Genomic DNA, 26,258 nt, shown 5'->3' with positions numbered 1-26,258 from the left:
TGCTCCAAAATTCTATATTGTTTGGTTTACTTTAGCTAGCAAACATTCAGATGGAACTGGTCTGAATTTTCAGTTTTTAGTGAAACTCAAAAACTGGGGATTTTCAAGTGATTCTAGGCTTTGTTACAAACGTTCTCATGCCTCTACTCTTGATACCTACAAGCTGATTCTGTTCAGTCTTAAGAAATATTTTTCTCAAAGTTATTGTTTTTCTTTTACAGTGTTTCTGAATGACACCTTTTTTTCTATCCTCTAGGCTCTCCTCATTGAAGTAACTACTCACCGCCAAGCTGTTGAGAAAATGGCTGAACAGCAGCAGAATAAGTACTTGGGGCTTTACACCATTTTACCTTCTGAATTGTCTCTTCAGTTAGCAGAAGTGGGACTGGCCCTGGTAACCATACATGATCAGGTAAAACCTACTGGAAGAAGGAACTATATAAACCTGTGATACTATGATAATTTTCAAAAGGACAGTAACTGAATGAAATGTTGTGATATTCCAAGCCTTGTTACCTCCTTAGTTTTGCAAGAGACTCCTCCTATGAAAGAAAAGTGTATGATTAGTTGGTTTGTTGATTACTGCTGCTGTTTTTGGCAGATTCAAGCCAAAGAGAAGGAAGCCCAGCAGAGCAAAACATTGAATCAAGAGTTTGGTCAGAAAATCCAGGTGACAGCAAAAGAACTAAATGGAATTCTGTCCAAGCTGAAGGAGAAGACAAGTAATATAGCACAAGCTAAAATAGATCAAAAGGTAAGAAAAATTCTTTATCTGCTTATACAGTGAAATGTTCTGAATTGGCATATTCCAGCTCACAAAGGGCTGAATAGTGAGTTTGGCTTATACAGCTAGAAGGAGTAAGGGTTCCCTTTATCCAGGCTGTCTGAGGGTTTCCATGACCTCTGCACATGTGCACATGCAGGGCTGCCCCCAGATGTTTCCCATGGGAACAAATATGAAGCGGGTGAGAGGGACAGGGAGCAGGCAGAGCTGTCAGGCCATATGTAGAAGAGTATGCTACCCCCTTCCTTCCAAAAAGGGGTGTGGTAAATAACCCCCATCATACCCAGTGCAATTAGGGAGCCTCATGAGGCAACCACACTGCCCCTTTATTCAGGCTGCACCAAAACAGCATGAGTTATCCCTATGGGCCATCCTTGTTCATGCTGATTAGTACCTTTCTCAGAAAGTAGTTCCACTGATATCAGTGGGACTGCTCATGAAGCTCAATGTGCTGCTCAGTTTGAGTAAGGGTGACACAATCTGGCCCTGCTCATTTGTATGAAATGGGCCCTGCTACAATCTGCTCATTTGTATGAAAGAGTTGCTATTAAGTTTATCACAAAATATTGCATATTTTTTAAAACTACACTAAGGTAAGATGGACTTGGTCACTAGCTTGAAGTGAGCAAAGTGCTGCACACAGAGGAAAAATTACTGATGTGACAGAAAGCACCAATCTCTGTTAGTATGCTGCTTTAAAATTTTGCCTCCCAAGTATATTTTTCCGCTGTACAGGGTCACTGAAATGCATCCCACTGAAACTGGTTCATAATTGCCCCAGTTAAGTTGCTGTAAAATAAATTAAATGTGTTTTCCTGTATCTCCAACTTTAGATGTCCAGTGATGCAAGAACATTTCATCTAGTAATATTTCCACAACTACATTTATCTGTTAATTGTGAGACGAGGTTGGCTTCTATCACAGAAGTAATAGTTTTGTTTTAATGCTGAAACTATGGCTGTAATATATATGGGATACAAATTAGTTATGACAGGTTTCAGAGTAACAGCCGTGTTAGTCTGTATTCGCAAAAAGAAAAGGAGTACTTGTGGCACCTTAGAGACTAACCAATTTATTAGAGCATAAGCTTTCGTGAGCTACAGCTCACTTCCTCAGATGCATATCGTGGAAACTGCAGCAGGCTTTATATATACACAGAGAATATGAAACAATACCTATTCCCACCCCACTGTCCTGCTGGTAATAGCTTATCTAAAGTGATTTCCAGCACAAATCCAGGTTTTCTCACCCTCCACCCCCCCACACAAATTCACTCTCCTGCTGGTGATAGCCCATCCAAAGTGACAACTCTTTACACAATGTGCATGACAATCAAGCTGGGCTATTTCCTGCACAAATCCAGGTTCTCACATCCCCCCCACCCCCATACACACACAAACTCACTCTCCTGCTGGTAATAGCTCATCCAAACTGACCACTCTTCAAGTTAAAATCCAAGTTAAACCAGAACATCTGGGGGGGGGGGTAGGAAAAAACAAGAGGAAACAGGCTACCTTGCATAATGACTTAGCCACTCCAAGTCTCTATTTAAGCCTAAATTAATAGTATCCAATTTGCAAATGAATTCCAATTCAGCAGTTTCTCGCTGGAGTCTGGATTTGAAGTTTTTTTGTTTTAAGATAGCGACCTTCATGTCTGTGATCGCGTGACCAGAGAGATTGAAGTGTTCTCCGACTGGTTTATGAATGTTATAATTCTTGACATCTGATTTGTGTCCATTTATTCTTTTACGTAGAGACTGTCCAGTTTGACCAATGTACATGGCAGAGGGGCATTGCTGGCACATGATGGCATATATCACATTGGTGGATGTGCAGGTGAACGAGCCTCTGATAGTGTGGCTGATGTTATTAGGCCCTGTGATGGTGTCCCCTGAATAGATATGTGGGCACAGTTGGCAACGGGCTTTGTTGCAAGGATAAGTTCCTGGGTTAGTGGTTCTGTTGTGTGGTATGTGGTTGTTGGTGAGTATTTGCTTCAGGTTGCGGGGCTGTCTGTAGGCAAGGACTGGCCTGTCTCCCAAGATTTGTGAGAGTGTTGGGTCATCCTTTAGGATAGGTTGTAGATCCTTAATAATGCGTTGGAGGGGTTTTAGTTGGGGGCTGAAGGTGACGGCTAGTGGCGTTCTGTTATTTTCTTTGTTAGGCCTGTCCTGTAGTAGGTAACTTCTGGGAACTCTTCTGGCTCTATCAATCTGTTTCTTTACTTCTGCAGGTGGGTATTGTAGTTGTAAGAAAGCTTGACAGAGATCTTGTAGGTGTTTGTCTCTGTCTGAGGGGTTGGAGCAAATGCGGTTGTATCGCAGAGCTTGGCTGTAGACGATGGATCGTGTGGTGTGGTCAGGGTGAAAGCTGGAGGCATGCAGGTAGGAATAGCGGTCAGTAGGTTTCCGGTATAGGGTGGTGTTTATGTGACCATTGTTTATTAGCACTGTAGTGTCCAGGAAGTGGATCTCTTGTGTGGACTGGACCAGGCTGAGGTTGGTGGTGGGATGGAAATTGTTGAAATCATGGTGGAATTCCTCAAGGGCTTCTTTTCCATGGGTCCAGATGATGAAGATGTCATCAATATAGCGCAAGTAGAGTAGGGGCTTTAGGGGACGAGAGCTGAGGAAGCGTTGTTCTAAATCAGCCATAAAAATGTTGGCATACTGTGGGGCCATGCGGGTACCCATAGCAGTGCCGCTGATCTGAAGGTATACATTGTCCCCAAATGTGAAGTAGTTATGGGTAAGGACAAAGTCACAAAGTTCAGCCACCAGGTTAGCCGTGACATTATCGGGGATAGTGTTCTTGACGGCTTGTAGTCCATCTTTGTGTGGAATGTTGGTGTAGAGGGCTTCTACATCCATAGTGGCCAGGATGGTGTTATCAGGAAGATCACCGATGGATTGTAGTTTCCTCAGGAAGTCAGTGGTGTCTCGAAGGTAGCTGGGAGTGCTGGTAGCGTAGGGCCTGAGGAGGGAGTCTACATAGCCAGACAATCCTGCTGTCAGGGTGCCAATGCCTGAGATGATGGGGCGCCCAGGATTTCCAGGTTTATGGATCTTGGGTAGTAGATAGAATATCCCAGGTCGGGGTTCCAGGGGTGTGTCTGTGCGGATTTGATCTTGTGCTTTTTCAGGAAGTTTCTTGATCAAATGCTGTAGTTGCTTTTGGTAACTCTCAGTGGGATCAGAGGGTAATGGCTTGTAGAAACTCGTGTTGGAGAGCTGCCGAGCAGCCTCTTGTTCATATTCCGACCTATTCATGAGTATATCAAATGATTTCTCGTTGATCCATTTTAAGACTTTTTTTTAAAAAATTGGAACTTTAATCAATATGAACTCCATAGCTTTCAATACTGCAATATAGAGATGTACATATGCACACCTACAATACAATAGTGTGTGTGTTGAAATAGGTAGATGTATATCTATGGGTAGATTGGTTAGCTGTGTCACTTTTGTGATGCTGATTTACCATGAACCTTTACCTTTACTCCATTTGCACTCTAACCCATCTCTTCCACAATATTCTGCACCTCTGAATAGCTTGAAACAGATCTGATTAAAAATAAAGATTAACCTGTCAGAGAAATCTTTCCTTTCCTCCTGGACTATTCTCCATCATAGAAAAACAGTCCAAAATAGAATTTCCCTCACAGTAAAACTGTTCTGAGATGCAGCAGGGACAATGTTCAGTCCTGGACCAGATTTTGTCTTTTTGTTGTGATTTGTGTAATAATAATTGTAAAGAGCACTTTGAACTTTGTGGAAATGAGCAATTTCCAGCATAATACATGAAATATTCTTGCAGCCCTGCAAGATTCCAAGATATCATATGCCTCTGTGTAAAGAAAAGCTGTTTTAGATCTTTTTTTAAAAAAATAACTTCTCTAAAATGGAATAGATAACATTTCTTCTCTCCTTTACAGATATGTGCAATAAGAATCATAGATAACTAGGACACTTGCCTTTGCATGTGGTGGGATACATAAAACACTGTACATAACACATTTCCAATATATATTTTAAATACATCCACACAGTACAAAATACATGATGGTCTGCTATGTTAGAAAGTTTTATTGTCATTCATTTAAGTTGAACTGCATAATGCATGGCTTTTCCTGTTGTAGTAGATTCCTCCCAATCTCTTATAACATCTTTGTTATCAAACCACACCATTATACACAGTGAAGTCTGTTTCTACCTAAGAGATTCTATTGATGACATTTTTATTTTTATTGAAATGTTGTCCAAACTGCTCATGTGACAAAATCAAATTGTCTAGTGCACAGCACAAACTGATGATACTAATAGAAAAAAAAAGCAAAATAGTCTGGACACATGGATATTTAATGACACATTCTGAATTTTTCTAAAAAGGTTTCTTTAAAAAAAAATCAATCCATACTCTCATATGACCAGCCCAAACCTTCATCTTGACAACAATGTGTTGACCACTCAGTCTGAGGACAAACATAGGACCACGGCCAATACTGGTAGATGTAAGACTAAGTGACTCAATCTTCTGGTGGGGGAGGGAAAATGTTATCCATCTTGTACAGGAACAAGGGGAAGAAACAGCAATACTAGTCATTAAAGAGATGATCACACATCCTGCTCTATTGCCTTTTTGCTTAAAGAAAAATTACTGGTATGCAGCCAAAATAGAAATGGAACAAACTATGGAAACTTTGGAAAAAGTGTCAAAATTACAAAAAGGCTGTTTAAAAACCAGCCCCCACTCACTGATTTTGTAAGTAAAATGCTCTCTCCGTGATCCAGATCCTAGGTGAGGAATTGGACAGCTGCAATGTAAAGCTGGTGGAACTGGACGCGTCTGTACAAGATTTCGCAGAGCAGAACAATCAGCTGGCTAAACAGCTGGCTAACAGGATAGAGAAACTGACTGGGCTACACCAACAGACCATTAGACAGGCTGAGTACAGAGCAGCCAAACTCAACCAGGTATGGTATCAAATCATTTAATTTATTTCCTTTTAGAGGCTCCAAGAAAATGGTGATTTCTGATTAATGACGTTTATTTTTTGTATAGTTACATAAAAACATTGTCTCTTGGAATAATGTGTAATATGTGCATATTCAGGGTCGAATACGCTCCCTGTGGATGGGCCTTAGGCAGATGTAAGTCTGGCTGAATGAAGCATGGCCAACTCAGGAGGGCGGAATAATTCTGATTTGGAGAGATGCTGATTCAGCCCCTTTGCCAGGAAACATGTCAGCAAAGTTCCTATGGAGACCCAACCAGGTTTTAAAGCTGCCTTCCAACAGCAGCATGCCCAGTGCAGTGCCTGCCCCCTCCTCTGCAGTTAAATCTTGCTAGTGCAGCTCCCCCTTAATCATAGAATATCAGGGTTGGAAGGGACCCCAGAAGGTCATCTAGTCCAACCCCCTGCTCGAAGCAGGACCAATTCCCAGTTAAATCATCCCAGCCAGGGCTTTGTCAAGCCTGACCTTAAAAACCTCTAAGGAAGGAGATTCTACCACCTCCCTAGGTAACGCATTCCAGTGTTTCATCACCCTCATAGTGAAAAAGTTTTTCCTAATATCCAATCTAAACCTCCCCCACTGCAACTTGAGACCATTACTCCTCGTTCTGTCGTCTGCTACCATTGAGAACAGTCTAGAGCCATCCTCTTTGGAACCCCCTTTCAGGTAGTTGAAAGCAGCTATCAAATCCCCCCTCATTCTTCTCTTCTGCAGACTAAACAATCCCAGCTCCCTCAGCCTCTCCTCATAAGTCATGTGTTCTAGACCCCTAATCATTTTTGTTGCCCTTCGCTGGACTCTCTCCAATTTATCCACATCCTTCTTGTAGTGTGGGGCCCAAAACTGGACACAGTACTCCAGATGAGGCCTCACCAATGTCGAATAGAGGGGAACGATCACGTCCCTCGATCTGCTCGCTATGCCCCTACTTATACATCCCAAAATGCCATTGGCCTTCTTGGCAACAAGGGCACACTGCTGACTCATATCCAGCTTCTCATCCACTGTCACCCCTAGGTCCTTTTCCGCAGAACTGCTGCCTAGCCATTCGGCCCCTAGTCTGTAGCAGTGCATTGGATTCTTCCGTCCTAAGTGCAGGACCCTGCACTTATGCTTATTGAACCTCATCAGATTTCTTTTGGCCCAATCCTCCAATTTGTCTAGGTCCTTCTGTATCCTATCCCTCCCCTCCAGCATATCTACCACTCCTCCCAGTTTAGTATCATCCGCAAATTTGCTGAGAGTGCAATCTACACCATCCTCCAGATCATTTATGAAGATATTGAACAAAACCGGCCCCAGGACCGACCCCTGGGGCACTCCACTTGACACCGGCTGCCAACTAGACATGGAGCCATTGATCACTACCCGTTGAGCCCGACAATCTAGCCAGCTTTCTACCCACCTTATAGTGCATTTGGATATGGGGGAAGGGTGATCATAGCCTGTATACAGCAATAGAAAAGTCTAGAAATAAAATAATTAAAAATGGCTCCAATTCAGCAGTCTGTTCCTACTCATCAAAGAACTTAAGCACATGCTTTGTCCGATTGACTTCAGTGTGCAAAGTCTAATTGAGCACATGCTTTGTTAAATTTGGATCAGTACAAGAAATTGAGCCATAGAAAAAGGGCCTAACAAGGAAGGAAGTTGAGGTACCATCTTGACAAGTTGGTATTTTGAATAGTTAAGAGTGAGGGAAGGGACTTTTTGTGGTCCTGCCATCCATAATCCTGATACGTCATGAGCCCCATTTTCAAAATGCTTTGAGAAGATTTTACAGAACTTGAAGTGGATACTGTTTCATGGTATTATTTTCCATTGCCACTGCAAGAAAGTTTCTCCAAAAGAAGGTCGAAAATACCTGTCAGAATAATTTTCAATCAATGTTACTTTTAACAAAAGTGCTTGGTGAAAGAGTTGTCCGGTATTTTAGTTCAGCACAATACAAAACACGGAAGAAACCCCTTTCCCCATCCCAAGAAGCTTACAGTCTGAGTGCTTTAGACAAACAATACAATTCAGATTCACAGGGTTTGTCTCCATTCTTACAGTGCAAATCCATTGATTTCAGCAGAGTTATTCCTGTTAAGTGAGTAGAAAATCAGAGTTATAATGTACTCGCTAATCAGAAAAGTGGGTGTATCAGAAATCAGTGCAGTTTGTGGCTTTGTATTTTTAAAATAGGTATACCACTTTTCTTCTTTTGGAAAATTAACATTGATAGGCCAGACAGAGAAAGCAGGCTTTAAATAGAGAGCGGGGGATGTGTGGGATTGCAGGCAGGAAAGAGACATAAGGGACAAACAAAGATAAGGCACAAGATAAGAATGACTATACTTAAGTAGGAGTCTTGAGCTGAGCAAGAAGGGAGAATACATTCTTGTGTGACAATCTCAGGCATGCACATCAACCCACACACTCCTAATGTGTCCTAGTTTCTTTAGGAAGAACTTTCAAAAAATAGTTACGCCTGCCTTTAGAGACATACATAATTTATCTTCACAATGGGGAATATTTTTACTAAATTCAATAATAATAGTGATTGAAAAATATTACAAATTACCCTCCCCACCAAAAAAATAGGTAGATTGATCTACTTTTGCCACTTTTAAAAAATGTTCAGAGTCCTACTGTCCAGGATTGATTTTCACGTTTATAAAATTGATCTTTTTATTTTCAGGCAGCTTCACACTTGGAAGAATACAGTGAGATGCTGGAGTTCATACTGAAATGGATCGAGAAAGCGAAGAGTCTAGTGCATGGTAGCATCACATGGAATTCTGCCTCCCAGCTTCGTGACCAGTTTACAGCATATCAGGTGACTATATGAGCTGCAGATTTCAGGGGACAGTTTAATGCCCATTTGTCACGTTCTGTTCAGGATACCCAGAACCGTAAGCCGCATGTTACCCCTTTCCTCAGCAAGAGAGATCAGACTGTGTGTGTCTATCTGTTTACCAGCAAACCCCTGAGACTCTGTCAGTCTAAACCTTGCCTTGTAGGTAACATACAGTGAACTGGAGTTCTCCCAAAGACAGCTCTCTGCAGTGTTCAATTCCTCTCACTGGACATTCACAGAAATCATTGTTTGCTACTTCCAAAGAGACAGAGTGCACACCAACCTGTTAGTTTAATTAAGGACTCACACTTTAATTCAGCTGTAACAGCACTGAAATTTAGAATAAGTAAAATTAAGAATAAGTTTACTAACAAGGAACAGAGATTTAAGTGATACTAGGCAAGAGAAAGAGACAGGTATGGTTATAAACAAAACAGTATAAGCTTTTTATTGACTAAAACTCAATTTTAGCAAGTTAGTCTTTGCCTAAGCGGTTTTCTTACTTACCAGCATCTCTAGCCTGCCAGGTTAGGAAATCCAACTTTCACAGGCTCAGAGAGTGCTGTACCCCATGTCCACTAAGAGATGGATAATTAAAATGTCTGTTTGCTCTCCTTATATTTTCCCAAGTCCATTGTCTTGACCTTAGGAGCTGACAAGCCTTCCGGGGATGTAAATCATGTCCCCTGGCATACTTACTAAGTTGTCTCCTCCACCACGTGTTAGCTTGATGGCTTTGTTTACCTTATATGTACATATACTTTCATTGTCCTCATTGTAATCAAGCTGGTCAGAAAAGTAAATCCAGATTCATTTGTCTAGGCTTGGCTTTGTCATGCTTGGTGTATGCACTGCCTCCCGAACACACTTTTTAAGAATATATTTCCAGCACGCACACAACTCTTTGAACATGACCCATACCTAGACCACGCAATGATTTTTGGGACCAGTGAATCATTAGATTACCTAGGAAACTTTACATGACACCTTTTAACTACATACTATGACAGCATTGTGTTGGGAGTAGTGAGTGTGTCCGTCCTGAGATGAGTTACAGTATGATGGGCTCTCTGTCAGGTGGCACTGATGCTCAGTTAGGATCACACTATTGCAATACAAAAAATAAAAAATGCTGGGCTTTTGTGGCTGTGCAATGGTCAGAAGAGGTGATTTTTTTCAGGGTTAACAGATACTGGAAAAACAATATATTTATTGTTCAGTGCAGTAGGTCCCCATATGATTCCGCCTCGTCTTCGCTTTTACTCTAATATATTTACTTACTAACAGCATTTGTCTGGGTATGATGCTGTAAGTGGATAGTGTGAAGTACACAGAGATTGGCTCATGGCAAGCAGTTCACCTCTGAAACAGATCACACTAATTGCTGTTGATAGATGTTACAGCACGTACAACAGCAGATTATAAATTCTAGTTGTGCTCAGTAACATTTTCTATATATTTGGTAACACATGCACTAATGTATTTTTCTAGAGTAAACTAAAATAAGAGATTTTGGTCTCACATGGCAGCATTCTTATTAAGTGTTCCAAAATTCTTTACAGATTGACAAATTACAGAAAATATGTGTAATTAAATGACTCTGCAGGCACATGTGCATTCCACTGCATATTTTGTTAACATGACTTTGGTGCAATTTTTTTTTAAATGTAACAGTTATGATGATACAGCAAACCGTTTACCAAGCCCTGTTGAACCACAGCTGCCTCTTCTCTGAATCATCCTTTGGGAAATGTAGCCACTTTCCTAGTTGTTCCCTGAATATTCCACATCTCTGCTTATCCACAAGTTTTGATGTTTCCTGAACAGTGTTGATTGTATGGGTGTGTGTGTGACACTGTGTGGATTGTGCATACATGGAAATAGTGGCGTGTTACATGATTCTGTGAATCAGACCGTCCCAAGCAGTCAATAGAAAATGAATCCGATGCAACAGCAGGTGCTGTCATCTGACCGAGACCAAAATAATATAATGTGTTGGTGAATCTGGCCCCATGTGTATAATTCTCACTAGAGCAGGAAGATATAAGTTACACTTCCCTGTATTAGTGAAGTTGCTCTGCTCCAAGGGAGTTCACCCTGGGGAAGCTGCTGTTTCTGCCATCCGTGATGGTTTCCCACCCTGCTGTTACAGGCTACTAAGGAGGTGTTCTCATTCAGCACACACCCCAGGACACCCTGAGTATGCCTACTTCCTGGGCAGGCCATCTACGTTTTAGGCACAGCTAACATCCACTGTCTTGGCCGCCGTACTGTTTGCTCCACCTGAGATCTTTCTGCTACCACGTAGGCCCAGCAGATGTCCAGGCTGAATCAGGGCCAAACTTAGTGTGTATTTTACCTTTATGTAACAACAAGCTAATGTATATGGAGAAATTCTTTATAAAACTGATGTGTAGCTTCTGAAATGGTAAAATTTATGCTAGTGTTTTATGGCTTAATAAACTAAAGCTCTGAAGTTCATGCTCAACATAAAGATTTGCTTAAGTCTAATTGAAGTCCACGGAACTTAAAAACCTATTTATTCTTAAGTATGTGATTAAGTGCTGTGCTAAATAAAGGTGTGCTTAGGGTTGAACACATGCCTAAATGTTTTGCTGAATCTAAAAGGTGTCACTTAACTCTGGTGATATGATTCTTCCATCCAGACCATGCTTGAGGAGTCTGGAGAGATACATGGTGATCTCGAGTCCATGACTGAGAAAATAGAATATCTTTCAAGCGTTTACTGTACTGAAGGGATGACTCAGCAAGTGTTGGAACTAGGGCGGCAGACAGAAGAGCTACAGCAAATTATCAAAATGCGGCTCCAAAATCTCCAGGATGTAGCCAAGGTACTTGAAGTTCCCTTCATAGCTGGCTGACAGCTGGAGTACCTCTTCATGTCGTCATGTTTGTAGGAGTAGCGGCAGAACAGGTCCTCTATAATTTATGAAGTGTTTATCATAGAAAAAGAAATGGAACTGATATTGTGCCATTTCCAATATCTTCCTTCTACAAGGTCTCATCCAGCTCCTACTGACGTCCATGGGAGTCTTTCTGCTGACTCGACTGGGAGTTGGATTGTGGCAAAACTGTAGAGCATAAGGTCCCCATTTCCAAATGGGTGAACCCGAAAGAGTGTGCACTTTCACATGTATCATGCTTTAATATGCAAACTCCTCAATGTGTGTGCTTACTAGGATTTACATATGTTAACCCTACCTAGTGCATTTGCATGAGGGATTTACACATTTCAGCAAGGGCACGTGCAAAAGTGCAGAAAGCTTCTTTTATTTTATTTTCTTTAAATTTTCCAGTGGGTGTGCTGAAAAACCTATTGCTTTTAAGGCCAGAAAATGGCTCAAAGATTTATTTTTTAAATAGAGCAGCTTCTTTATCATAATGTAGCTTTCTTGGTGCTCGAGAGGGTTTTCCATTGCACTTATAGTATTCCTTCTGATGCTGGCTGCAGGTACAGAAAAGATACAAATTGATAAATATGGGAAAGTTATGTAAATTCAGTTAAAGGTATGGCAGATAGATCTGCTTTTTCTAGTTAAAGCTAAAATGCGGTCCTTGACCCATCACGTGATCTGAGCTCAGCAATCATATACTGCAATGTAGCAGATGTTCTGTAATAAAGCATAGTAAGGTGATACAGAACTTTTAAATAAAATCTGAGACACACAACGTGTCAAACCACAAATGCGCATAAAGTCAAGGCTTATTTTATTGTTTATGGTACAGATCAGACACTGGTCTGAATACTTAAGTATCACGGAAGTGAATGGCATCACTTCAATCAAATCCAGATTGAATTTGTTTGAGAGGATACTTTCAGTGATATCTGTGTCTTGCAGAGCTCCTTTTCCAACCGATCCCAGGGTGTAATAAGAGTAAAGATTTTTGACACTCCCAATAACTTAAAATTGTAGTTTATATTGAAAAAAACTGGTGTTGTGTGTGGATTACATAGTGGATACTATAATACCAGATACATCTATGGCATTCATTTCTTTCTTGTTTGTCCCTGAATTTTATTTTTTGCAGGATATGAAGAAATTTGAAGCTGAGGTGAAAACGCTACAGGCTGCTTTGGAACAAGCCCAGGCTACTCTGATCTCTCCAGAGCTTGGGCGTTTGAGTCTAAAAGAACAACTTTCTCACAGACAGGTAAAAGGGTCAAGCCACAAAGATAACATGGAAGTGAAGTGAGCAGCTCTAAGCAGTGGGGGTTCCCAGGGGGTAAGGCACTACTTACCGTGAGTCAGAGTATTGGAAGCCAGCCATAAATTGTCCGTAGGTATGGAGAAAGCAGGGGAGGAATTGTTACCTAGAAGGGTGTCTCCAAGGTTGAATGCTTCATGGGGCTATTCCTCAGTTGACGCAGCTTCTGTACTCACACCTACCTCAGGGCTGTGCCTAAAGTAACAATCTAGCTTTTGTATAGCCTATTCCATCAGTAGATCTCCAAGAGCTTTACAAAGAAGGTCAACATCATTATCTCCATTTTACAGAGGGGGGAAACAGGCATAGAAAGATGGACCGACTAGCCCGCCCACCCAAAAGGCCAGCATCCAAAAAAGGGAATAGAATCCAGGTCCCTGAATACCAGTACATTGCTCTGTCTACTAACCATCTCTGCCTCCATAGAATATAGCAGCTTTTTGTATTTCAGTTGGCCTATTATGGAGATTTACTTGTGGTTACCTTTTGTTCTCTGCCTCATGGGTCGGCTTAACCAGAACCGTGACTCTGAGTACTTGATTACAATTTCCTACTCCAGACTAATACAGAACTACGCTGCTAACTGCCCTCGTTCTGTCAGCACTAGCTAGACATCTGCTGGTTCACTTTGGTTAAACCACTGGTAGAATGGAGTTTTGTTTGTGTTCTTGGAAAAGATTAAAATCTACAAACAAAGATGGGGTGAATGTTCGGAGCTTTGCATGTGGATTTAATAGCATTACTCTTGTTAATAAGGGTCTCACAGCCAATTCTCTGCACACCACAATGAATTATATCTCCCTGTGAACCATCCCATCACCCACCTGGAGAGTAAAGGAAAGGTGATGACAATAAACTATAAAGTAGTTACCAGATTATTCTTGATAGGTCAAGTCCTGTCCCTGCCAGGTAGAGCTGCACAAGGGGAAACCTTATGGACAGCTGCAGAGTGGCTATGCTGCCACCAAACCCAGCCCACGCACCAGAAGTGGAAGGGATAGATGCTTTGAGGGGGACTGACTTGTTATGCAGCCCACAGAGTGTCCTGAAGTCAGTTCCAAAATAAAGCTGTCCATTATGGTGGGTATGGGACCTATCAGGTGAAAATCTGGAGCAAAGGTGTTTGGAGAAGAAATAGGTATTCACCACTGACCTTTAGATCATCCACCCTCCTTCAAAAAAGGAAAAATAACCCCCAACACATTAGGTGCCCCAGGTCCTTCCCATTGCCCATCACCACAGTTCCATTGCTGTAATAGAGGGGGAAAGGGATGAGTTTCTGTACCTCATACTGTCAAATTTTTGGTACTGAGGCTTCAGCCTGTTGAATTTAAAAATTCAGACTGTGTATGTTTATGCATGTCTTCATTCATGCATTTTTTTTATTGAGAATTCAGTAAACTCCTCAGTGACAAAACAAAGAATGTAGACCTAATCTATCCCCCTGTAACTGTGCATACGCAGTTCTCATGCATATGAATGGAAGTTAGGCACATGCATTGTGGGAAGAATAGATGCTTGGAGGGAGGCCAGATAAACAAAGGAGACCAGATGGTGCTTATTCAAGGGAAAGGATCTTTATGTAGCTGCATTTTGTTCCATTTCGTTGCTTATTTAATTTTAAACATCATCATTTTTAGCTGTGGTCTAAATTTACAAAGGAGGATTATGAGCACAAATAATGGGTTTTACATGCCCCATCTGAAAATGTGCAACTGTATCTCAGAAGGGCTCCCAGTTTGGTTTTACGTTTAAAATGTGCAGATAAACAAGATTAAACAAATACCTGTTGCTCAGAAACTAGGTCTGTTTTTTAAGCATTTTTGTATGTATTTTCTAGAATAGTTTAAAGAATTACTTTCAGTCTAGACATAAACCCATGAACAGGGATAAACATTGGTTTGTTTCAAAGGGGGCTCATTAAGTGATTTAATTACATCATTTTTGTTCCTCTTCAATAGCTGAAATACACTTTGTTTTAATTAAAAATAAAAAATAATATTTACCACAAAATCAACAAGCAACTCCACTCTGAGCATGCCCTGGTTGTGCTTCATTTAACTGTGGGTAATCTAATTCATCTTTTATTTTGCTGGTTGAACTCGCTCTTAATAACTGGCTGTGTGAATTGTCTTCGGAATTCATGGGAGAATGACTTACTATGGCACCAATTTTATTTCTAGCATCTGCTGTCTGAAATGGAGTCACTGAAGCCAAAGGTTCAAGCCGTGCAGGTCTGCCAGAGTGCCTTGAGGATGCCTGAAGAGGTGGTCACCAGCCTGCAGATATGTCACACTGCTCTCAGACTTCAGGAGGAAGCCAGCCGTCTGCAGCACATGGCTATTCAGCAATGCAATATAATGCAGGCAAGTGCAAACTGACCTGTGGGTGAGGGTAGGGGGTTAGAGATTGTGATACTACTAGAAAGGTTTATACTGGCACAGAATAATTCAAACATTCCTTCTTTTTTTTTTAAGCCCAATGTTTGCCTGGAAGCATAACATGCCCACCACTTACATTTGAAAGATTTTGAACTCCATGTTTATTGGAATTTTAAGCATATTATTAGAAGATTTTCTCAGTCTGCATTAATTACCAAAGAAGTAAGGAAATAAAACTTCAATACCCAATTAGCCATTATCCTGTAATCACTGTTAAAAAATATTACTCCCCTTTTCATTCCAGTTCTTATGAAGGGTTATTGCACAACCTATCAAGTTATTGCTTTAATTTTCAAAAACCTAAATTGTATTTTCTTGTTAATCTCCTTACTCCTCCGTTCATCACGATGGCATAATCTGGCTGTCTGACCCATCCATTTTGATTGAAAAATGAAATTTTCATTTCAAATGTGGTTAATGGTTTCTTTATTGTATGATGGATAAGAACCTGAGGTGACCAGTAGCAGTCTCTTCCTGATGTTGTTGTTCGGGCCATGCACTTTTGCCAATCCTAAACATTCAAATATCGTGAGGCAGGACCTAAGCATCATGAGATTATCGTGAAAATCATGAGTTTATGGTTTTCCCTCAGTTATTAATTCAGGGTTCTTTTAATTTGTTTTCTGGCTTCAGAGCCTTTAACATGCACTCAGATCATGTTTCTAAGTTTTTCTCCACAAACAAGAGAGCCAGAAACTTTTTTAGTGAAAACGAAAGCTGAGCAGGAGTTGGGGCTTTAAGAAAACAACAAATACCACAAGATTTGTGATAAAATTGTGAAGAGTGGGCAACACTGTGTTGGTGGGCATGGTTGGTGAGGTAGCCAGTGGCAAGTCTTGAGCCCCAGTGGTTGACATTTGCTCTTTTAAAAAGACTTCTTTTAACTTTTTTTTTTTTACTTGTGTTGGGGCATTGTCAGTTCAAAGCCCATCTTAATAGCTCAGATGCCTAAAGACTTTTAACTGATTTGCTTCCTTGCAACTCATAGTGTTACCCAATGAACTATCTTCTCTATGAGAGCACTCCTACTTTACTTCAGCTGTTGCTGGTACTGACCTTCATCCCATCATTACACTTTGGCATTGTGGCTTATGTGGCTGAGATTTTTTTCAAAGCCAAGTAGGGATTTATTCACACACTTCCCAGTTAAGTTAATGAGTCATGGCTAAATCCACTAGTCAGCTTTGAAAGTCTCAGCCTATTTTTGCATGCTAATACAAAGGTGGAAGATGACATCTTTTGAATAATTTACAAACAGCCTGGAAAAAAGCAATTGAATATACAGAGTAATTCATCATTGGAAAGGAGCTGGGCAAAGTGAATTCTAATTTTTTTCCAGTTCTAAGTTCTCTGTGGTTATTTACATGGTAACTTTGTAACTGTATTATTCAGCAATCCTCCATATTACATGCTAAGAAAAAAATCTATTAATTCTTCTGTCTACAGAAATATATTTCACCAGAAAATATGTATTATTTAGTGAGCTCTACATTGTATTTGGTAATATTTTTTCTAGACATGCACCGTTACTTTCAAAATGTGTATAGACATGGCTCTTCAGTAAGTCTCATTGAGTGAAGTTTGTTTTCAAATTAAATTAGCTTTGATGCATCCAATGAAGTGAGCTGTAGCTCACGAAAGCTTATGCTCAAATAAATTTGTTAGTCTCTAAGGTGCCACAAGTACTCCTTTTCTTTTTACAGGTACAGACTAACACGGCTGCTACTCTGAAACCTGTTATTTTTTTGTGTACATCTACTGTATCTTCTCTTTCTAGGAAGCAGTGGTACAGTATGAGCAATACGAACAAGAGATGAAGCATTTACAGCAAATGATAGAGTGTGCCCACCATGAGATCCAAGACAAACCTGTTGCAACCAGTAACATCCAGGAGCTGCAGGCCCAGATTTCACGCCATGAGGTAATGCAGCAGAGATGCAACTGTCCAGGCTCTAAGTTAATTAGTTTGAAAGATCTCTTGGTCACCTTAAGTTCTCTTGAGGTCACAGAGCAGTTTTTTAGGGTCCACAAAGGCTAGCTTAGCAGGGAGGATACCTCACATGTTCGCACAGCAAATTCCTATTAACACCACGGTTCCAAGTATCTTTTTCTTTATCGAGTAGGTCTCCCGAAGGCTTGAGAGCATGGTAACTTATTAAAGCATTAAGTAATTACCAAAGGCTGAAAAAGACACAGGGTCCATTGATGGATGTGTGGAACTCCAAAATATTTCAGTGGGAACTCTTTGCATTATGCTGTAACACAGTGCTGAATATGAGCAGGAAGATCATTGTCACTTAGTGATCTTAGGCCCAGTCCTGAAGTCTTCATTTAGTTCTTTCACATCACTGAGAGAGATGCCTGAGAACAGACAGAGTAAAAGCAAGGGGCAGGATCGCCCCTCCTGAGATAAAGCCCACAGAAGGCAATTCTAGAGGAAGAAAACTCTGCAAAGATCATCTTAAAGGGTCCTTTTCAAGTTATTCTGTCAGGGGGAGCAAAGTTTTGTCTCTGAGGAATGAGCTTCAGGTCCAGACCTCAAACCCCATGGATATCAGGAGATCATATGAGGACAGGACAATCTATGTGGAGGCTCCATGCCACCACACTGATTTGGAATCCCAGGTCTTCACATTGTGGTATGTCATGCATTAGATTGCCAAATTGGTAGTGGCTCTTTCATAGTTTTTGACACTAGTGGCATTATGCTTTAGTTTTAGAAGAAAGGGTTACATTTGTCTTTCATAGTCTGTGCTTATCCCTGAAGTACTCCTCCTATACTGCTTAGTTAATTTTCTGTCACAATTGTCATGGAAGCTGTTTAATAAAATGAAAAAGAAGCTATTTGGTACAAATGCTTTATGCTGTTTTGGTGAAGGATGTTCCTAATAATGCCTCCACAGAGAGATCTGAAAACATCAGTGCAGAGGGAGGCATTAAGAGTGGGGCAGGCACAGGGTTCATTGGACCCACACTTGTATGAGTAGAGTAGCTGGGAATCCCTTCAGAGGAGCATAGAGAAACAATAGATGCTGTTCCAGTCCTTTTATTTGAACCAGTAGCTGTAAATGGCTGTGGTGCAGACCTGCAAGCTGCTCCAAGTTTGGGGAGGTGTAGTCTATCCCCTGCCCAAACCCTATTTATTCAATTTGGGTGGCAGTGGAGGTAGGTTGCATGAATTTCACATGGTGGGAAGTAGAATAAAATGGAGCTTCATTCTGGAGTAGAATGTCTGAAACATCTCAAAGGAATACAATTAAAGAGACACAGATGACTCCACATTTCTGCATTTATGTTTTTGTTTGCTTAAGTTTTGCATCAGAGTACACGATACAACAAACAAGACTTACAGGGTCATTGTATGATTATACCTTTTATTTTTAATCAGGTGTGCAAGATGCAGATTGCATGCATAATTGAAAAGAAAAATTACAGTTTCCCCGGGCATATAATTGTCGTCCATGTGTGTAAAGGTTAACAGGACACACAGTAACTATGTTTAAAATACAAAGATAAGATGGGAAGAGGAAAGTCATTGCCTCCTGCATCACAAGAGGTTTTGCAGTAGCCTTGCACATAAGTAACACAGAGTATCATTCTACCCAATAAATATGTTTACAGAAGTCTTTTTCTCTGGGCTTCCATGTTCTAGAATGGCCACCTATTCTGAAAAAAGAAAAGGAGTACTTGTGGCACCTTAGAGACTAACCAATTTATTTGAGCATAAGCTTTCGTGAGCTACAGCTCACTTCATCGGATGCATACTGTGGAAAGTGTAGAAGATCTTTTTATACACACAAAGCGTGAAAAAATGGGTATTTACCACTACAAAAGGTTTTCTCTCCCCCCACCCCACTCTCCTGCTGGTAATAGCTTATCTAAAGTGATCACTCTCCTTACAATGTATATGATAATCAAGCTGGGCCATTTCCAGCACAAATCCAGGTCTTCTCCCCTCCTCCCCACAACACAAACCCACTCTCCTGTTGGTAATAGCTTATCTAAAGTGATCACTCTCCTTACAATATGTATGGTAATCGAGGTGGGCCATTTCCCGCACAAATCCAGCACAAATCTATTACCAACAGGAGAGTGGGTTTGGGGGCGGGGGGGAGAAGACCTGGATTTGTGCTGGAAATGGCCCAACTTGATTATCATACACATTGTAAGGAGAGTGATCACTTTAGATAAGCTATTACCAGCAGGAGAGTGGGGTGGGGGGAGAGAAAACCTTTTGTAGTGGTAAATACCCATTTTTTCATGCTTTGTGTGTATAAAAAGATCTTCTACACTTTCCACACTATGCATCCGATGAAGTGAGCTGTAGCTCACGAAAGCTTGTGCTCAAATAAATTGGTTAGTCTCTAAGGTGCCACAAGTACTCCTTTTCTTTTTTCAAATACAGACTAACTCGGCTGTTACTCTGACACCTATTCTGAAGTTTCTGGGAGCATTGTGATTTTGATGGGCAGCACAGTAGCTTGCAAGATATTAGGTGTCTTCTGTAATCATTAGATGTCCATGCAATTGTGAGATTACAATATAGCCTGATCATGTTCTGTCACAGTGTTATCATGTCGCATTGCAATGTGGTGACTTTATTGCAGGATATTTCTAGTGTAAACATGATGATGTTATGATGCAAGCAGTTGTCCTACCAAAATGTCAAATTTGGGTACCTATGGCATACAGACCAGAAACAACATGTAGTTTGCTGAATCACACTCATAAAAATAACTTGGATTTACATTGAAAAACTGAGCTCCCGTAAAATGATGAGTGCAAAGAAATCTGACATTTCTATGTGTACTCACAAGCTGCCTGCCTATTTTTCTTTACACCCATAAGTTTCTCTTCTGAATCTCAATTTTAGGCCTTTTTAGTCTGTATAATGTATCTGTCTGTATAATATATTTTGTTTATACTTATATATTGTGACAAAGGTCTCTCCTTGTCTCCGTGGGTTCCGCGTTTCCTGGCAGATTTTGCTAGCCTCAGAGGCTCACTGTGACCCTTCACGTAGCCCTTCTCTCTCTAGAGGCATTGTCACAGCTTACTGAGCCATTTTCATGATAAGCCAGCAAGGGAGGTGAGGAGAAGCAACCCTCCCTCGCACAGTCTCTGTTGTCTCCCAGTCTCAGTGACTAATCGGGGAGGGAAGGGGGGAGCCCAGGCCCATCCTCTATCCAGCCCAGGGACCCTAATAGTAGCAGCTTTGGTAGCTGACTTTTTGGAAATACAACATGTACAATTCTCTGAGCCACTTCCCCACAGCAGCCCTCACTCAATATCTCCTTCACCGTTACCTCAGGGCCTCCTTCCTTGCGCCTGACATGGATTTGTACTGCTTAGTTCCTCCAACAGCATGGCTTCCTCCTACAGCTCCTGACACACACGCCTCACTGACTAACTGGGAGGCTTTTAACTAGTTCCAGCCAGCCCTTGATTGGCTTCAGGTGTCCCAATCAACCTAGCTATCTCCACTGCTTTCTGGGAGGATCTTAATTGGCCCCAGGTGTCTTGATTAACCAGGAGCAACTGCCATTTGGTTACCATGGTACCAGGGATTTGTTTAGCCTGGGGCTGACATACCTGTTCCTCACTACTTTACTGTAGCCATCTGGCCTTGCTCTGTCACAATATATATACACACACACACACACACCGTTATGGTTGTTCTTTCAAAAGTTTACAACTGAAAATTGACTTAATACAGCTTTGAAACTTTACCGTGCAGACCTCCCCTCCCCCGCTTTTAACCATCTTAATTTAAATGAAACAAGCACTGAAACAGTTTCCTTAGCTTGTCAAAAAAGAATTAAACTTTCCCTTTATTTTTGTAATAGTTTAGGTTTAACACAGTACTGTACTGGAGGGTTTGGGTGTCTTTTGTCTCCGCTGCTGCCTAATTTCGTTCTTCCGGTTCCAAATGAGGTGTGTGGTTGACCAGTCAGTTCGTAACTCTGAGGTTCTACTTTATAATATATATTTTGATTGAGAGAGGTATGTTATGCACTCAGTGTGCTGGTTATTAACTATGGAAATGTTACTGATTCCTAATAATAGTAATGGAGTTAAGTAACTAAGGCCTAGTGGGTAGAATTGTGGTAGACTTTCTGCTCAGCTCCTGAGTTAGGGAGGGAGTTGGCTCACAATTTAGTATCATGGCAACTGGAGCAAATAACTGTTTTGGGCCCATGAGTCATTGGAGTTAGAACCTGATTTGATTTAGAAAGTTGTTTATTCCAAAACCACTTGCTTCACACTGGAAGCTTTTCATAGCCTCCTGATGAAACTGGAGAATCCTTTTGGTTGCTGACATAGTTCCTATTTTTAAGAAAGGGAAAAAAAGTGATCCAAGTAACTACAGGCCTGTTAGTTTGACATCTGTAGTATGCAAGGTCTTGGAAAAAATGTTGAAGGAGAACGTAGTTAAGGACATTGAAGTCAATGGTAAATGGGACAAAATACAACATGGTTTTATAAAAGGTAGATCGTGCCAAACCAACCTGATCTCCTTCTTTGAGAAAGTAACAGATTTTTTAGACAAAGGAAACGCAGTGGATCTAATTTACCTAGATTTCAGTAAGGCGTTTGATACCGTGCCACATGGGGAATTATTAGTTAAACTGGAGAAGAAAATTGAAAGGTGGATAAAGAATTGGTTAAAGGAGAGACTACAACGGGTCCTACTGAAAAGTGAACTGTCAGGCTGGAGGGAGGTTACCAGTGGAGTTCCTCAAGGATCGTGTTTTGGGACCAATCTTATTTAATCTTTTTATTACTGACCTGGGCACAAAAAGTGGGAGTGTGCTAATAAAGTTTGCGGATGATACAAAGCTGGGAGGTATTGCCAATTTAGAGAAGGACCGGGCTATCCTACAGGAGGATCTGGATGACCTAGTTAACTGGAGTAATAGTAATAGGATGAAATTTAATAGTGAGAAGTGTAAGGCTATGCATTTAGGGATTAATAACAAGAATTTTAGTTATAAGCTGGGGACACATCAATTAGAAGTAACGCAGGAGGAGAAGACCCTTGGAGTATTGGTTGATCATAGGATGACTATGAGCCGCCAATGTGATATGGCCATGAAAAAAGGTAATGCAGTCTTGGGATGCATCAGGAGAGGTATTTCCAGTAGAGATAAGGAGGTTTTAGTACCGTTATACAAGGCACTGGTGAGACCTCACCTGGAATACTGTGTGCAGTTCTGGTCTCCCATGTTTAAGAAGGATGAATTCAAACTGGAACAGGTACAGAGAAGAGCTACTAGGATGATCCAAGGAATGGAAAACCTGTCTTCTGAAAGGAGACTCAAGGAGCTTGTCTTGTTTAGCCTAACTAAAAGAAGGTTGAGGGGAGCTATGATTGCTCTCTATAAATATATCAGAGGGATAAATACCGGAGAGGGAGAGGAATTATTTAAGCTCAGTACCAATGTGGACACAAGAACAAATGGATATAAACTGGCCACCAGGAAGTTTAGATTTGAAATTAGATGAAGGTTTCTAACCATCAGAGGAATGAAGTTTTGGAATAACCTTCCAAGGGAAGCAGTGGGAGCAAAAAATCTATCTGGCTTTAAGATTAAACTCGATAAGTTTATGGAGGAGATGGTATGATGGGATAACATGATTTTGGTAATTAATTGATCTTTAAATATTCATGGTAAATAGGTCTAATGGCCTGTGATGGGATGTTAGATGGGGTGGGATCTGAGTTACCCAGGAAAGAATTTTCTGTAGTATCTGGCTGGTGAATCTTGCCCATATGCTCAGGGTTTAGCTGATGGCCATATTTGGGGTTGGGAAGGAATTTTCCTCCAGGGCAGATTGGAAGAGGCCCTGGAAGTTTTTCGCCTTCCTCTGTAGCATGGGGCACAGGTCACTTGTTGGAGGATTCTCTGCTCCTTGAAGTCTTTAAACCACGATTTGAGGACTTCAAAAGCTCAGACATAGGTGAAAGGTTTTTCGCAGGAGTAAGTGGGTGAGATTTGGTGGCCTGCGTTGTGCAGGAGGTCGGACTAGATGATCATAATGATCGGACTAGATGATCATAACTAGATGATCATAAGGTCCCTTCTGACCTTAGTATCTATGAATCTATGATTCTGAAAGTGCATAAGAATGGCCATACTGAGTCAGACCAAAAGTCCATCAAGCCCAGTATCCTGTCTATCTACAGTGGCCAATGCCAGGTGCCCCAGAGGTAGTCAACCTAACAGGTAAATATGAAGTGATCTCTCTCCTGCCATCCATCTCCACCCTCTGACAAACGGGCTAGGGACACCATTCCTTACCCATTCTGGCTAATAGCCATTAATGGACTTAACCTCCATGAGTTTATCCAGTTTTCTTTTAAACCCTGTTATAGTCCTAGTCTTCACAACCTCATCAGGCAAGGAATTACACAGGTTGACTGTGAGCTGAGTGAAGAAGAACTTCCTTTTATTTGTTTTAAACCTGCTGCCCATTAATTTCATTTGGTGGCCCCTAGTTCTTATATTATGGGAACAAATAAATAACTTTTCCTTATTTGCTTTCTCCACACCATTCATGATTTTATACACCTCTATCATATCCCCCCTTAGTCTCTTTTTTTCCAAGCTGAAAAGTCCTAACCTCTTTAATCTCTCCTCATATGGGACCTGTTCCAAACCCCTAATCATTTTAGTTACCCTTTTCTGAACCTTTTCCAATGCCAGTATATGTTTTATGAGATGAGAGGACCACATCTGTATGCAGTATTCAAGATGTGGGCGTACCATGGATTATATAAAGGCAATAAGATATTCTCCGTCTTATTCTCTACCCCTTTTTTAATGATTCCTAACATCCCGTTTGCTTTTTTGACTGCCACTGCACAGTGCGTGGACATCTTCAGAGAACTAGCCACGATGACTCCAAGATCTTTCTCCTGATTAGTTGTAGCTAAATTAGCCCCCATCATATTGTATGTATAGTTGGGGTTATTTTTTCCAATGTGCATTACTTTACATTTATCCACATTAAATTCATTTGCCATTTTGTTGCCCAATCACTTAGTTTTGTGAGATTTTTTTTTGAAGTTCTTCACAGTCTGCTTTGGTCTTAACTATCCTGAGCAGTTTAGTATCATCTGCAAACTTTGCCACCTCACTGTTTACCCCTTTCTCCAGATCATTTATGAATAAGTTGAATAGGATTGGCCCTAAGAGTATAGGGAGTAGACCACCAGTCAAAGAGTAGAGCGCTCTGCAAAGAGTATAAGGAACAGAGCACCAGTCAAAGGCTAAAAGGTCAAAAAAGGTGCTCACCCTAAGTAATAGGATGTGTTGGTTTATAACTCTGTATCTCACCTATCTGGAAATTTTCCATTGAGATGTTGAGTAAGTAGTTTCATAAAACTTTGCATAACATGCAGAGTCGAAAGCCAAACTGCCCTGGGGCTGCCATAACTTATCCACTTCATTTTTTCAATAATTGTTAATTACTGAATATTCTGCCTGTTAGGCTTTGCAGCAGCTGTTCAATATTTAATTGTTGCTCATATGCACAGAGCAGGTAGTGCTGAAGAGAAGAATCTCCTGGGCAGCCCCAGAAGTAAAGGGAATAGATTTCCACTATATTTAATAGTTCTGAAATATTAAAGGTACTGGCACTCATGCTTTATAAATAAGGCTGCGAGTCTTTCACAGAGGTCACGAAGGTCACAAAAGTAATGGATTCCATGGCTTTCTGGGACCTCCGTGACTTCTGCAGTGGCAGGTGTGGCTGACCCCCTGGGCCGCCTGAGCAGGTCGGGCGGCCCCGTGGCCAGTCACACCTGCCCCTGCTCAGGTGGGCACAGACAGCTGGCTCCAGGGGCCTCCGGAGAAACAGTGGTACCCTGGAAAAGCGGTCCAGAGCTGCCGCGGGTCCCCAGGCCGTTCCCTGCCCTCACAGAGCAGCAGCAGCGGGCCCCAGAGCAGCAGGAATGGTGCCCCAGAGCCCCCACCCCAGCACCTGCAGTGCCCCAGAGCCACCGAGAGCACCTAAGATTTAGTCAGGGGTATTTATAGTACAAGTCCTGGACAGGTCACAGGTCCATGACTTTTGCTAAAAATACCCATGACTAAATCATAGCCTCATTTACAAATAGCCATTTCTCCTGTCTACTTGATTTGGGAGCCAGCATTAGAAAAAAAATCTAAACAGATGTTAAAATAAAATACAAATATCTATTTGATAGAATAAACATAGTGGTTGCTGGTGTAGCAGCAATAACTCTGCATATTTAGTTATCACTATGTAAATCAATATGCTGCTGGCCATCCCTGCTGTATGAGTCAGAATCTGCCACCCTAGGCAGCTGTCTAGTTTCTTATGACTAGAGCAGCTCCTGTCTCCATGGAGAGAGAAACAATATCTGTAGCAGAAGTGTGATCTTCCCCCACTGGGAAGGTATATTTTTTTGGTTTATTTTAATGTGAATTTAGTGTTCTGAAAATTGGTAGACTGACAACACTAGACATGCCCCTGTTGGGCTGGAGCAATCCTACGTGTGAAAGGATCATTCAGTCTATAGGCCTATTTGGTTGTGTGTCCTTTTGTTGTCACTGCCATCACAGGTGTGATAGTGTGTTTTAGCAGTGTTGAGAATTGGATTGATTTCACACAGACTACTGCACAGCAATGAGAAAACAATGGTTTTTGGTCAATTCTGTCTTCGGCCAAATTCCTGAACTCACTTTAATGTAGGCCATAACTGTCCAATTTGGATTTTGACTGTGAAGACATAAGCATAAGAAAAATTATTAGGGAAAAATATCTGTGAAGTTACACATAGAAGATAAAATATATCCACTCCAACCTCCATGCAAACACATGTGTGTTATAAATAGGAGTGATCCAGCATGTATTTACCTTACTAAACCACTATGTGTATCTGTTTCTGCTGCTCATTGTGTTCAGACTGGTGAGAGC

The 26,258-nt window shown here is 41.2% G+C and overlaps 1 protein-coding gene across 1 annotated transcript in view; it reads left to right on the top strand.

Moving 5' to 3' along the window:
- The window catches only part of SYNE1 (spectrin repeat containing nuclear envelope protein 1), a 503,778-nt gene that overhangs the window by 313,813 nt on the left and 163,707 nt on the right, over positions 1–26,258 (top strand). The window contains exons 83-90 of the mRNA XM_084624934.1: positions 257–412; positions 602–754; positions 5,577–5,759; positions 8,485–8,622; positions 11,310–11,495; positions 12,694–12,816; positions 15,054–15,236; positions 17,089–17,232. Coding sequence (XP_084481060.1) covers positions 257–412; positions 602–754; positions 5,577–5,759; positions 8,485–8,622; positions 11,310–11,495; positions 12,694–12,816; positions 15,054–15,236; positions 17,089–17,232 — 1,266 coding nt within the window. The remainder of the gene's footprint in view (positions 1–256; positions 413–601; positions 755–5,576; positions 5,760–8,484; positions 8,623–11,309; positions 11,496–12,693; positions 12,817–15,053; positions 15,237–17,088; positions 17,233–26,258) is intronic.

Source organism: Lepidochelys olivacea, assembly GCF_965140295.1.
Source record: "Lepidochelys olivacea isolate rLepOli2 genome assembly, chromosome: 3".
Classification (NCBI taxonomy): Eukaryota; Metazoa; Chordata; order Testudines; family Cheloniidae; genus Lepidochelys; species Lepidochelys olivacea.
This window is presented reverse-complemented; position numbering and strand designations above follow the sequence as displayed.